Source organism: Macaca mulatta, chromosome X (assembly GCF_049350105.2).
Source record: "Macaca mulatta isolate MMU2019108-1 chromosome X, T2T-MMU8v2.0, whole genome shotgun sequence".
Lineage (NCBI taxonomy): Eukaryota > Metazoa > Chordata > Mammalia > Primates > Cercopithecidae > Macaca > Macaca mulatta.
In genome coordinates, this window is record NC_133426.1 from 110307076 (window position 1) to 110321985 (window position 14910).

The 14910-nt window shown below is 39.8% G+C and overlaps 1 protein-coding gene across 12 annotated transcripts; it reads right to left on the reverse strand.

The window, feature by feature from the left end:
* Window positions 1–1632: 1632 nt before the first annotated feature.
* On the reverse strand, window positions 1633–14424 carry MORF4L2 (mortality factor 4 like 2). Of its 12 annotated transcripts, none has more exons than XM_015127906.3 (4): window positions 14360–14424; window positions 11569–11658; window positions 4652–4753; window positions 1633–3182 (listed from the first exon to the last, which is right to left on the reverse strand). In XM_015127906.3, exon 4 carries the CDS (start codon window positions 3156–3158, stop codon window positions 2292–2294), a length of 867 nt encoding a protein of 288 aa, XP_014983392.2. In that variant the 5' UTR covers window positions 3159–3182; window positions 4652–4753; window positions 11569–11658; window positions 14360–14424; the 3' UTR covers window positions 1633–2291. The 12 variants fall into 12 exon arrangements, with proteins under 12 accessions (XP_014983392.2, XP_014983395.2, XP_014983394.2 ...); XM_015127909.3 differs by having other exon boundaries at window positions 4652–4773; XM_015127908.3 differs by having other exon boundaries at window positions 4652–4804.
* Between the last annotated feature and the right edge of the window lie 486 nt (window positions 14425–14910).

A 14910-nucleotide genomic window follows, 5' to 3' on the forward strand; every position in this document is an offset into this window, starting at 1 on the left:
TATTTAAAGTATTTATGTATGAAAATCTATCCACCTTTTCCTGTAGGTATCCTGTCAATAATATTTAGAAAGGTCATCTGAGCCATGATAAAATATCCTTCATTTTAAACAAACAATCTATGGTTTCACTTATCAAATGTAAATCTTTAATTCATTTGGAATGTACTTTGGAATAAAGTGTAAAGCAAAAGATCTAACATTCCCCTCAAATATTTTGACTATCCCATCCTTTCACTAATTCAAATATTCCCTCTAACATATCTAACAAATTAAACACATATACACAGATACAGATATTTCCATTCTGTTACCCTGATTTGTTTTGGTGTCCAAAATACACTTTTAGGGTACCATTTTATAACAAATTTTTCTATGTGGCAACTTCTCCTTAATTTCCAATCTCAGAATTTTTCCATTTTCATGTTTTAGGTCATTTAAAAATAAACTAGTTTTATTAGCCTTGAATTTCCTTTGTATATCAATTTGGGGAGAAAAATACTTAGAAAACCATACATATAATCTGATCCAAATTTGTTAAAAAAAAAAAAAGTTGTGTGATCTTTATTACAAATATTTATGTATACACATAATTCCAAGAATATATGGTAAAGTATTAACTATTTCAGGTGTGTGCTTGTATCTCCCGTTTGTCCTCCTCCCACTCACCACCCACAACCACCCTCCTCCGGCCCCCTCCCCACCATCTACTTTCCTTCCTGCTCTGTGTCCCCCACACTTACCAACACAGACTATACAAAAGGTCTTCCTTGCCCTCCAGCTTCCAATTTGGCCAAGAGAAATACCTAGCAGATGTTCGGAAGAGCGCGAAGTCAAGCATTTATTCCCTCTCATTTCATTTTCTCTTTCAGGGTTGCTGTGAGCTGACTGCATCCTGAAGATTACAGCTACTGTCAGATGGACCTTTCCACACAGCTGTATACCATTCCAGTAACCCCTCCCTTACCTCCCACTCCCTCTGCTCCTCCCCACTTCCTTTCCTCTCGTCTCCTTTGCAGAGGGGTAGTAACACTGTGTTATGCCCTGAATTGTGCACCCACCCCTCCCCACACCCACCAAATTCATGTTGAAGTCCTAATCCCCAATACCTCAGCATGTGACTGTAGTTGGAAATAGGGTCTTTACAGAGATAGCTAAATTAAATGAGGTCATTGGGGTGGGTCCTAATCCAGTGACTAGTGTCCTTAGAAGAGATTAGGACACAGATACAGAGAAAAAGGCCATGTGATGACAGGGAGGACAGCTGTGTAGAAGCCAAAGAGAGAGGCCTCAAAAAAAATCCTCTGGCAACACCTTGATCTGACTTCCAACATCCAGAACTGTGAGAAAATAAATTTATTGTTTAAGCCACTCAGTCTCTGGTACTTTGTTATGGCAGCCTGAGCCAGCTAATATACACCACAACCCTACCCCTCTGGTGACAACTCAGGGAAAAAATTCTTTAACTCTCGTCAAATCATCCATTTTTGAGTTCCATTTATTTATTGCTTGGATCTTGAATGATCCAGCAGAATTACACAATTCTTATTTGCATTTGTTACTATGTTTTCTAAAATTTCTACAATAACCACAGAATACCAGCCTCAGTAACATGAAAGGCACACTGCAAATTACTTGCTTTGAAATTTAGAAACAAATTTTATTTAAGATCTGAAATACAATTCCTAAAATATCAACTTTTCCAGAAAACCGTGGCTACACAATAATGCATTGCCTCTATCATGTTAGAACGTGCATTAGACTCAAATACAAAAACCATGAAACAAATCACCATCCTTCAACAATTTGAGCAAAGATAGAATGCTTAAGAACAACATAGATGGACTTGCAGAGGATGGGCTGTTTTACTTCAAGCACCATAAAAAAAAAAAAAGAGCACAAATGCATGGGTTTTCAGGTATATACATTAAGTTGAACCTTTGGCACTAGGAATCAGGGCGTTTTGTCACGTAGCATTAACACATATTAGAAAATTGTGTAGTGTCAAAGGGATAGGAACCACCAGCATTCAAGCAATGTTGTCAACTAGGCAATAAAATGTTCTACTGTTTCTTCTTTGTTCTAATTACTGCATACACTGGTAGCAACTTTGAAATGAGAAAAGGAGCTTACACTCCTTTTATTTTCTGTTTAAAACAGAACAGAAAACAAACTGAAACATAAGCCCTGTTATACATTAACGATTTTAAAGAACATCAATTTTACAAGAAAAAGACTAAGAACAAAAAGTGTTTACAGATACAGGACAAAAATGGTGAGCTGTCTGTAGACGCTCACAGGGCTTTGCGGTGGTACTCAGCAGAAGCCACTTTGTAATCACTGGCAGTAAAGAGAGATGCAGAATTCTTTGCCAGATATTTTAGGAAATCATGCAAATAGCCCAACAATAATGCAAGGCTTTTCTCATCAAGGGGCGTATAGGCCAACATTGCTCCAATTCTTACAAATAATCTCAGTAGGTGTGGTGCTCCATAAACCTGAGACATTGGAGCATCAGGGTGAGCCAAGAGGATTTCAGCATACTGGGGCCTCTCAAATTTGTAGAGCAGCTGAGTGCCCAACATCACATTGAAATATTCTTTTATTCCTGCCACAACTTCATTAACTGCATATTCCTTATTATCAACATTTCCCTGCGACTTCTTGCAATTTGCATACTCCTCCAGAATTGCATCTACATTTTTCTTAGCAGGGAGTTGAAACAGCTGCTTCTGCCTGGTAACTAAGTCCCAGTCCTCAACAAGCCATGGTTTTAATTCTTCAGGAATCTTCACTTTAACCTCCATTCTATTCTTAAACGCCTCCTCACTTTCAACAGTGGGGTCTGCCCGGGCCCTTTTCTTCCGAGGGGGCTGAGGTGCTTCGCTGGTACTGCCACCATCTCCGTTTCCAGGAGTCTTCTGTTTGTTCTTTCTGGTCTTCCTCACGGATCCTGAAGGGGGATTCTCTGCAGAGCGACCCCCCCATCTTCCTGGGAGAGCTGGTTCAAGATTTTTCTGCTGTGGACCAGCTGTCTTCTTTCCCGAGGAGGCCCCTCTCATCTTACTTCTCTGCATGTTGCTTCTAGTTGGTTTTTTGAAGTTCTCTTCTTCTGCAGATTGCTGTCCACGAGGTTGAGAACCCTGCTTTCTGGAACTCATTCAACCCTGTTTTTATTCCAACCACTGTAATATATAAAATATTTTACTTGGTTGTTTTCTATGGCAACCTTTATGTTTCATAAAGGCCCATCAGAGCATAACACATTCTAACTCCCTTAAAATCTGGATTTCAAATCCCATTTCAGGACTCTTTATAAGTGATTTTTTTTTTTTACCTCCTTTCCCTCTCTCTGATCCTCACTACCAGCCACTACTCTCATCTCACCCAAATACTCATCACATCTACCCACAAATTACTCTGTTGATGCCACTCACAAGATAGGAAAGCAATTTTAAAGAAAGAAGGAATTAAATGAAAAAGAAACTATAAAAGGCAGTGGAGTTGAAATTTAAGACTTCTGAACAGGAGAAATGACAATATGGAATAGGGAAGGTTATACTTAGTTGACTAAGGGCAAAATGAATAACAGTAAAGGTTCTTGTGTAAGTCCAGAAAGGTCTGAACTAGGATGATGACAGAGGCAAGAGAAACTGAAGAATACAGAAATCATTAAGAATATAGTAAACAAAGGAGGGAGGAATCTGCAATTTCAAACCTGGGTAATTAAAGAATTTAATAAAAGCGCTGAATTTAGGGTTTAGTTTGGAATCAGAAATAAAATGACAGAACATAGGTAATTCATCCATTCATTAATCTATTCAGTTTGTCATTATACATTACTGCATATCTGCTTTGGGACAGGTACTATGGTAGGTGCTAGAGATCCAAATATCTAAAGTGACAATTATAAAACAATAAGGTTAGTATAATGATAGTTATAGGCACAAAATGGCTTGGGAGCAGATACAAGAAATGGTACATGACACCACCGTCAGTGATTGTTGAAGAAGCTAAAAAAAAGATTGGTGAGGGAGGAGTCAGTGATGACTCCCAGGTATGGGTGATTAGGTCATTAGTATTATCACCAAATGATAATACTCCATTTACAGGAGGAGAAAATGGATTGAAGGAAAAGTTGTGTTGGGCCTATTGCGTGTGAGGTGTACAGTTAAACATAAAATTATAAAGCTCAGTTTCGTCCAGCTAACTGGGTACCTCCCCCAACACACACACACACACACACACACACACACACACACACACACACACAAAATTAAAGCTCGGGTGCGAAGTAAAAGCCAGAAATGGAGATCTGAGAGTAAACATCACATAGCTGGTAGTAGACACTACGAGGGCCAATGAAATCAGGGAGAAGAGAGGAAGAACTTCAAGTATGGAATTCTGGAAAACGTAAGGACGAAAGGCATTTAAGGGATGCATAGAGACCACAAATGAAACAAAAATTTTAAGAGTAGCCATAACAGAATTAGAAGAATGTCATTTTGGATGCCAAAGAAGATGAGCGTTCCAAGAAGAAACAGGTATAATCTACAGTGTAAAGTGCAGCAGGGAGTGCTAGTGAGAAAAGGATGCAAAAATAGTCTTCCATTATTCTTACGGTGTGACAGAGGAAACAATTCCTTTGACTTACACAATCTTCCTTCTTTCCCTTCCAAGAACTCCTAGTGATTTCCCAGATGAAATCTTATAGATCTTCTGGGATGGTCTAGAAGGGTGAAGTGGGAGATACAACCTAGAAAGAAAGGCAGGTATCTGCAATGAAGATGAACTTTTGTGAAATCATCTAAGGAAAAGAAAAAAATGAGTAATTTATAAACATGTGGTTTATATGTTTAAACACATATATCAATCATATACTGCAATTGTAAATCGTGGTATGAGAGAAAATACTTGAGTTCTGCTGTCAGACAGACCTTTACTTCAGTTAGGCTCCATCACTGATGAGTTGTGAGACCTCAGGCAAGACATGTAAGCTCTCTTAGCCTCTTTTTCTCATCTGTGGAATGTGGCAAATTACCCATAGCCTTCACAGGCTCCTGTGAGAATTTCATAAAGGTGATGAGGCTGAACAGCTAGCACAGTACCTTGCCAGAGTATTTGTACATGGATACAAAGATGTTCAATGTAGTGGTGTTTGCAGTACTGAAGAACTGGAAAACACCTACCTATTCTTCAATAGGAAAATGATAACATAAATTATGTATGACTACTACAGAAGAACATTCAAATGAATTAAGCAGAGATCCATGTACTGACATGGAAAGATGTTCAATATATATTAGGTAAACAGGCAGATGGCGTAATACTATAGGATCCCAAATGCAATACGATCGTAAAGAGACAGATAAGGCCGGGCGCGGTGGCTCACACCTGTGATCCCAGCACTTTGGGAGGCCGAGGCAAGCAGATCATGAGGTCAGAAGTTTGAGACCAGCCTGGGCAATGTAGTGAAACCCCGTCTCTACTAAAAATACAAAAAACAAAAAAAGTAGCCGGGCATGGTGGCGCACGCCTATAGTCTCAGCTACTTAGGAGACTGAGGCAGGAGAATTGCTTGAACCCGAGAGGCGGAGGTTGCAGCGAGCTGAGATCGCACCACTGCACTCTAGTCTGGGCGACAGAGACTCCATCTCCAAAAAAAGAAAAAAAAGATAGTACAGGTACAGAAATAAACATTAGTGTGAAATAGTTTTTGGGAAGAGTGTGCTCTCATTTGTGTGTGTGTTTTAAACAGATGTCTATAAATGTGCATGGAAATATCTAGACAGATAAATACCAGCCTGTTAAAATCAGGGTAACTTCTGAGAAAGGGATGATGGTAGACCAGCCTTAAACCAGGTTTCTCTAGTAACTACAACTTTCACCTAAAGAAAAAGCCCATCAGCCATTCTGTAGCCGTTAACACTGTGTAGGCAGGCATCAGGGAGGCTCTGAGAAGAAAATCAGAGATAAGAAATGTTTGGTAGTAGCACCTGTGGGCGAAAAGAAAAGAAGGCCGGGCACGGTGGCTCAAGCCTGTAATCCCAGCATTTTGGGTGGCTGAGGTGGGTGGATCTCTTGAGGTCAGAAGTTCAAGACCAGCCTGGCCAACATGGTGAAACCCCGTCCCTACTAAAAATATAAAAATTAGCCAGCCATAGTGGTGCACACCTATAATCCCAGCTACTTGGGAGGCTGAGGCAGGAGAATCGCTTGAACCTGTAAGGTGGAGGTTGCAGTGAGCCAGGAGATTGTGCCACTGTACTCCAGCCTGGGTGACAGTGAGACTCTGTCAAATAAATAAATAAATATGCACGCATGCTTGAAGACTAGATCCCTGAATCAGGAAAGCCAGTTATTGGGAAGAGAGGCCTGGATGCTAGTACTTTCACTAAGCAAACAATATCCTCTAACTGAAAGAGCACAAAGCTTTGAGCAGAAATTCAAGGGTAAAGTCAGTCTTCAGAAAGCATCAAAATTTGTAAATATGGAGACTGATCCCTGTGGGAATCAGAAACTTTCTGGCTGAGAGGGACACGGAGACACATCCTGTGAAGGATCAGACAGTGGTGATAGTGGCCAGTGTATCATGGCATTAAATTGTAAGCTATCATGCTTCTAGAATAATGTTTCTAAAAGAATTGCTTTGTGACCAGGACAGAGCAGATACAGTATCTGAAGACTTCTGAGAATTGTTACTACAGGTTGAGTATTCCTTATCCAAAATGCTTGGGATGAGAAGTGTTTCAGATATTGGAATATTTGCATATGCACGAGAATATCTTAGGGATGGGACCCCAGTGTAAACAGGAAATTCATTTGTTTCATATACACCTTATACACATAGTCTGAAGGTAATTTTATATAGTATTTTAAACATTCTTTTTCACCTGTCACATGAGGTCAGATGTGGAATCATCTACTAGTGGCATGTTGGCACTCAGAAAGTTTCAGATTTTGGAGCATTTCAGATTAGGGATACTCAACCTGCATGAGTAAATCCAGAAAGCCCATCTTGGGGCTCATAGTGCAGAGGTTCCATAAAACAAAAGGATGATAGTGAAAATATCACCTAAAGAAAGCAACGTGACCTAGTGCCAACCAGACTGTGTAAAACACATTAAGTAGAGCCAAGCTGGACAAAAACCATTCTGGAAGTCAGACTGGTCCCTGGTGGGTATATAATTGTGAATAGGGGTGGAGGGAGCTGTGACTCAACACATGGAGAAAATTGGGGCATAAATTAGGGACAACAGTCATTAACTATTTTCCCACCTGTTCCCTACAGGTCAGCTCTAGGGTAAACCAGAAATTCAGAAAACACTTTTGTACTTATGTTTGTCTTAGTTTTCTATCTTTAATTTTTACAACAGTTTAATCTCTGTATAAATAATACATTTAAACAGAGGTGAGCTCATAATGGCTATCAAAGCTTAGATTTTTTCTTTTAAAAACTTTACTATGATAACCAATAATCTTCCCATGTTAAGGTTATAATATGCATCCATTTTGAGTCATATAAGAGATTCCATCAAATGAGCATACCTTAATTTACTTAGCCACTCCTTCCCTGGAAATATCCAATGCACACCTCCCACCAATATATTCTTTAATAATCAATGAAAACATTTTGTGTAAACATTTTTTACTCTTGCTTCCTATTATTCCTTTAAGACTCTCAGAAGTGGGCTTAGTGAGTCAAGAGATAGAACACTCTCAATACATTGCCAAATTACTCCCTCTGCACAAGTTGTGCCAATTTCTAATCCTACAAGCAGTGTGTAAAAATATTTACTATGCCTCACGCTCTGGCCAGCACTGGGGATCATTTTAAAATACTTTTTTCCTTTCATTTTTAAGTTTAAAAATTAAGAACAAATATTTTGATAGATTTCTTTTATTTTAACTCCTTAATCCATCCAGTAGTTTGTAAGTTATGAACTGACAATCTTCGTTCACCTCAATGAATTAGATCTTGTGGTACCATTTATATTTCTTTTATATACCTATAGATAACAAATTATATAAAGATGTGAACATTCTTCCCTTATCACCTACCCCTCTCCCACCCCAATCCTAGGAGTATCCTCTGAATGAGCATGTATGCCTTCAAATCTTTTCATGTACACATTCACATAAAACGTAACTTTAAAGACTCAATGTGTATATTATACACATAGGTATGTGAATATATAGCATGCATTTATTTGTTTTGACAAATGTGAGATGCATACTGCTCTGCACCTTGCCTTGCTCACTTATCATGGGCATCTTTCCATGTCAGTACATACCTACCTTTTCTTTTTAATAGTCATAACACATTCTTTAATCTGTTATGTACTATAACCAGTCTCTGAACATTTAGGCTTTTCCCAATATTTCATTATCACAAAAATACTGCAATGCACATCAGTGTATACAAATATTAGAGCATTAAGTACCTCTGAAGGATATATTCCAAGAGGAACTATTTAGCCAAAGGATTTGCTTATTTATAACTTTTATGAGATAGAGCCAAATTCATCTCACAAAGAACTGTTTTAATTTGTACTCCTAACAAAAATATAAAAGTTCATTTTTTCATGACTTCAAGATCATTGGAAAAACATCTTTTTGAAAAAAAAAAAGGAGAGGGGCTTTTCCTGGGCCAACCTAACATGTAGTAAGATAGTTTCATTTGAGGCCGGGCGCGGTGGCTCAAGCCTGTAATCCCAGCACTTTGGGAGGCCGAGACGGGCGGATGACGAGGTCAGGAGATCGAGATCATCCTGGCCAACATGGTGAAACCCCGTCTCTACTAAGAAATACAAAAAACTAGCCGGGTGAGGTGGTGGGCGCCTGTAGTCCCAGCTACTCAGGAGGCTGAGGCTGGAGAATGGCGTGAACCCGGGAGGCGGAGCTTGCAGTGAGCTGAGATCCGGCCACCGCACTCCAGCCTGGGAGACAGGGCGAGACTCCGTCTCAAAAAAAAAAAAAAAAAAAAAAAAAGATAATTTCATTTGAATTTGTGTGATGTCATCTTTTCATACATTCACTGGTCACATACGTTATCTTATATGAATATTTTTGTTCTCTTCTACTAGGTTGTTTGCTATTATTTTCTAACAATTAAATATTAGTTTTATTTTATGTTGGAAATTTTTTTCCAAACCATCAGTTTGTCTAATGGTGTCTTACTGTAAGACTGTTGTTATGTATATGTGCATACATCTCTCAATATCACAGACAAATCTATCAGCTTTTTCCCTTGTGACCTTTGGCTTTTACATCATGCTTAGGGAAAATGCTCCAAAAATACTGTAGAAGTGATTTCCTACCCATTATTGGTACTTTTATAGTTTTCCTCAAATATATAACTAACTTTTTCTAATATTAACCACTGAAGAGTTTATTCTTTCCCCACTGGTATGAAATACCACTTTATAACATTCTAAATTCTCAGAGGTATATGGGTCTTTCAAGGTACTCTCTTCCAAATTATTTTTGATTATTTAAATTTTTTTGAGACGGAGTCTCGCTATCACCTAGGCTGGAGTGCAATGGCGCGATCTCGCCTCACTGCAACCTCCGCCTCCTGGGTTCATGCAATTCTCTGCCTCAGCCTCCCGAGTAGCTGGGATTACAGGCACCCGCCTGTATTTTTAGTAGAGACGGGGGTTTCACCATCTTGGCCAGGCTGGTCTTGAACTCCTGACCTCGTACCCGTCTTGGCCTCCCAAAGTGCTGGGATCACAAGCGTGAGCCACCACGCTCAGCAATTATTTAACTTTTAAAGGTATCACTGTCTCTAGGCCATCTGTTCTGTCACAGTGGTATATCTGACAGTTCTCCCCCGTATTAATTTAATTATCACAGCTTAAAGGCATAAATGTTGCTCTTGAATAACACTTGTAAATGGATGGCTACACTAAGAATATTTAATGCAGTATTATTTTAAATAGCAAAACACTAGGACCAATAGAAAAGGTTATCAAGTGACTCCACATATTATGTGATTAACATTTTATAATAAAATATATATATTTAAAACTCACACTGACTTTCTGATCTACTCTTATTCATGGATCTCACAAATGGTCAGCCCAATTTTTCAGTTAATCATCACTGCACATAGTATACTTTGTAGACATACCATTCAGACTGGGCTCATTCCCTCCTAAGTTCCACCCATTCTCTGAGAGCCAGGTCAAGGTCCTCTTCCTTTGTGAGATTTTTTTTCTCTATTTCAGGTCACCCTGACCCTTGCTTTCTCTGAGTCCCTGTTGGCTCAACAGTCCACCCCCTACCTTTAGCCCCTAATCATTCTCTAAATGGTCTCATGTAAAGGTATTCGGTGCCTACCGATCTAATGCATCTCTTCCACGAGGGCAGGGCCCTCCTCTGAAACCTACCTGCTGAAACCTACTTTTCAGAAGGGAGGAAAAAAAGGAAATTACAGTGACTCCATATGTAGCTGTCAAAAGGTTGAAAAACCTTCAACCTTACTTCATCTCTCCACACAAGCAATGTGTCATTTGGGAATCAGACTGCAAATGCTAACATCTTTTGTGTATGCATATGTCAGAAAAGAGTGTGAATAACATTTTGTTGGAATAAACCTTTAAATGCACATATACCATATCAGTTACATTCATATCAATTTTCTCTTCTGGATCTTGAAACATTTCCATTACATTTAATAGATTTTTTTTAAGTCTGAGACAAAGGAGGAATGATGTAAAAGCTGTTAGCAGACTGAATATTCAGTGAAAAGACTTGCTTATTTATAAATTTGGTTTGAACTGCTAGCTAAAATTATAGCTCCTGGAAATTTTCTCATAAATAAATATGATCAATATACTTAAAACCTTTCTAGATTGTTAAGACAAGCCAGAAGTCATAATTTCGGAATTCAGTTCTAGTGGTAACTGCTGCTTCTGGAAAACGAGGAGAGAAACCAACAGTATTAATTATTATTATTTTTACACAATTCCAAAAAGAGATATCCACTGCTTTTAGAAGTAGGTGTAAATGTGTAGATAAAACAGGAGATTATCAGGACTAACAGAACCATAATTATTATTAAAGCAAATACTTATATGTGCCATGCACTGTCCTTGTACTTTACATGTAATGCTCTCAACAATCCTACGAAGTAGGAACTATTATTATCATCTCTGCTTCATATATGAGGAACTTAGGTATAAAGTGAGTAAGTATCTTACCCAAGATCACATAGTTAAGTGGCAGAGCCAGGATTTAAATTCAGGAAGTATTTGCTCTTAACCACTAAACTATGCTGCATATAGGATGCTCCAAAGAAAAATGTAATATATGGAACTGTGGAACTACTACAGGGGATTGACTGTAATATCTTTTATCAAGAGATGTAAGATTACACAGTCCTCTGTTGCTTATGTACTTTCTATACTGAAACTACCAATGGACTTAGCCCCATCCTTCTCTTCTCAGAATTTAGACTACTTTCCCAGATAGGAGCTTATTAATTTTCAAAATATTCCTGGACAGTTAGGAAGGTTATATGGTATTATCTTGTTTAAGAACTGAGGCCAGAAGGGAGGCACTTACCCAAGATTCTGTAATCAGGGAAGGTTCTGCAATCAGGATCAGACCTCCTGATCCTCACTATACAGCAAACTTAGCTTTTCTGATGGTGACCTAGAAGGTCAAACAAAAGGACAGGAAAGGACATAAAATAAAAAGATATGAGATATGGCTTTCTTCTACATCAGCCAATGCAATTTCATCACACACAAAGGACACCAAAGCTGATAAATAATGTACAAGTATTTCTTTTTCCTTTCTTGTGGCTACATTTTCAAATTTAACTTATTGTATATTTATATAATTTCTGACAATTTTTTTAACTTTTCCTTAAAGATAATTTCAAATGGATGAAATAAAAGAATAGTATTACAAACCTACACGAATCCATCATCCAGCTTTCAACAATTACCAACTGAAGGCCATCTTGTTTCATCTATAACCCCACCCACTGCTCCCCCCCACCCCCGACTTTTTCAAGCTCACGGGAATATCTGACTTCTGTATTTTATTATACAAAAATTTAAACGTATACCAAGGAAAGCAGATTAATATACGGAACCCACTGCCTATCACTCAGCAAAAACTATTATTAATTTAGGGTCAATTTTGTTTCATCTATACCCCTCCCCATTTCCCCCTACCGCTTAGATTATTTTGAAGCAAATCCTAGTCATTAATGTATTTAGAAGCCAATCCCAGACATTATATTATTTAATCCGTAAATATTTTCGTATATGTCTCTACAAAAAAGGACAATTTGAAAACATAATCACAATACTACTGTGACGCCTAAAAAAATTGACATCAATTCCTTAAAAAACATCAAATATCGAATCCATGTTCCAATTTTCCCGATGCGTCTTAAACATATTTTTACAGTTGGTGTGTTCGATTCAGGATCCAAACAAGGCCTACTCATCGCATGTGGTTCATCTCCAGCTCGCTCTCGTTCTCCATCTCTTTCTTTCTCGCACTCCACCCCCCCACCTTTTATTTAACTTTTCAACATGGGAAAATTACAATCTCTGCAATTTTGAGGCAATTCCCAAAGAGCAAATTATTTCATTGGTAAAAATTGATATATCTCTTTTATCTTTAATTTATTCTAGGAAAGAAGTTGATGGCAGAAAGGGCACTACAATTAGCGAATTTATATAATTTATAATTTTTCTCATTCTATTACGTGTATTATTTATCTCCATAACAATAGCTAATATCTTCAGGGGCCAGGCTTCATATTACGTGCCTTATACGCACCATTATACAGTACACGTCTCTGAGGTAGATACTATTATTATCACCATTTTACAAACATGGAAACCGAGACACAGAAAGAACAGGAGCCTTGCCCAAGCTGGGCGTTGGCGAGCAGGAATCTGAATCCAGCTCTGACCGATTGTGAAGGAACTAGCTAATCCCGTCTATACCCGACGAAAAGAGGAAATCATCGACCCTTTCTCCCCACCCCCACCCCGAAACCTGAAACGAGAATCCAGATCTTCCCAGCAGACGACGTGTGATCACTGCCGTTCCTCCAACCGCCATAGTAAAGCCAGGTTTCTCTGGCAACTGATATCCATAGGCAGACACGTCACCCTGGAGGAGGGCGTATGCCCTTCAGCCAATCACAATCGTCTTGTCTAAGTTTTAGAATGTTCCATAACCAAATGATTGGACAACCACCCCCACGTCAGCAATGACACTTCGCCGCAGTAAAGGCGGGTGCTAGCAACCTGCTTCTTCACTGTTAAGGCCTACAGCAAACCAATCCTCTTCCTCCGTCAGTGCGAGTTCCGGCCAATGACGTTCGCCCTCTTAGGTTTTTAGCCCGCCCTCCAAAAGCGTGACAGCCGTTGGGTCATAAGTCTATAGGGCAGAATGTTCACGTGGCCTATTTCACGACCCAGAGTTCCTCTGACCAGAAGGTTTTTTTTTTTTTCCTTTTCCTTTTTTTTTTTTTTTTAATTTTTTTCCTGCAGGGAGGCATTATGGGTTTGTGTTTCCCCCCAGCCCCCCACTGGGAGAGGAAGTGTCTACGTGGCCTGCGGAAATAGGCGGAAATGAGCTAAGGTTCCCGCGAGTGGGGAAGCGCGAGGTCAAATCTGGAGCCACGCCCCCAGGCCTGTGGCGCAACTCCCCGAACATGGAAAAAAAAGGCGCAGTGGGGGGTTCTGCTGTGTTTGCGAGTTAGGGTCGTGAGTGCAACGGGCGCAAGGCATTAAGGCCAGTGTGTTAGTGCGCGGGCAGGCTCGAGTGCCCCTGGGGTTGCTGTGTGAGCGGCCCTCGTGGCGCTGGAGGTGATGTGTTTGCGCAGGCGTGCGCCCCTGGCGTCTGGACTGGTGAGAGCCACGGCGCGCGCCCGCGTGCGTGATTGGGGTGGGAGTTGCGGGGAGGGGTTAGCTACTGCGCGCAGGTTATCTATTTCTGTATTTTGTTTGAAAATGTTCTAATGAAAATGAAAATAAATAATTAAGGCAAGGCGACAATAACAGAGATAAAGGGGCACTGTCAGAAATATTTTGGCTTTCCCTGATTTAAATACTCCTCTGTGCCAAAATCCGGTCGTAAACCACAGCCCTCCAATGATTCAGAGCCAAAGCCTTCCATCGTCACATTAGCAACTCCAAAGGGAGACTTCTTTCAAGTTGTCTAGTATCCTCCTCCCTCCCCTCTTCCACACCTCCCCCCTCCCTTCAAGGTTGCGTGCAGTTCTCTTGGCACAAATACAATTTTCCTATGAGAATATCTATCTATGACAGCCTTCCCCTCCGTTAGAGACTCCGGATTTTTATGGTGACTAGGGCGCTCTTACCTTTGCGTCCTGATCTCCAAGCAAGCACACTGACCTTCTTCAGGCAAATACGCACTGTTAATTTTCCAGAAAGTTCTGTGGGTAAGGTTTATACCTCTCGAGTTCGCCACTAGATGCCGCCAAATCCCAGCAAAGGATTGGCTGTGTGGTCCCTGGGATTCTGGGATTTTGTTTCCCTCCCCCCTCCCCTTTCTTGATTTGCTGAACGCTAATATCTAAGGCATCATTGATATCGTTCATTCCTAGGAAAAAATAAAATCAGCTTCTGTGAATAGCACTAGTAGTCAGGGAACTGTGACCCAAGATCCAAATAATTTTACTCATTTCTTTCCTTTTCTCCTTGGGTGGGGGGGCGGGGGGGAAGGCCCCTCTCCATCCCTCGCTTCTTTTGTCCTTGCCTTGTTTAATCAAAGAGTTAATGAATGACCCAAGCACTGATGCTGAAGATCCTAACCCTTTTTCCTCACCTTTTCAAATGCTCGCAACTCACCCAAACTGAAAATACAGATAGCTGTTACTTTAGTAAAGAGATAAGAACTCATCAGTAAAAC

What these genes read in the sequence shown, in the direction of transcription:
- MORF4L2 (XM_015127911.3), bottom strand. Translation starts at nt 3,158, where the DNA reads ATGAGTTCCAGAAAGCAGGGTTCTCAACCTCGTGGACAGCAATCTGCA.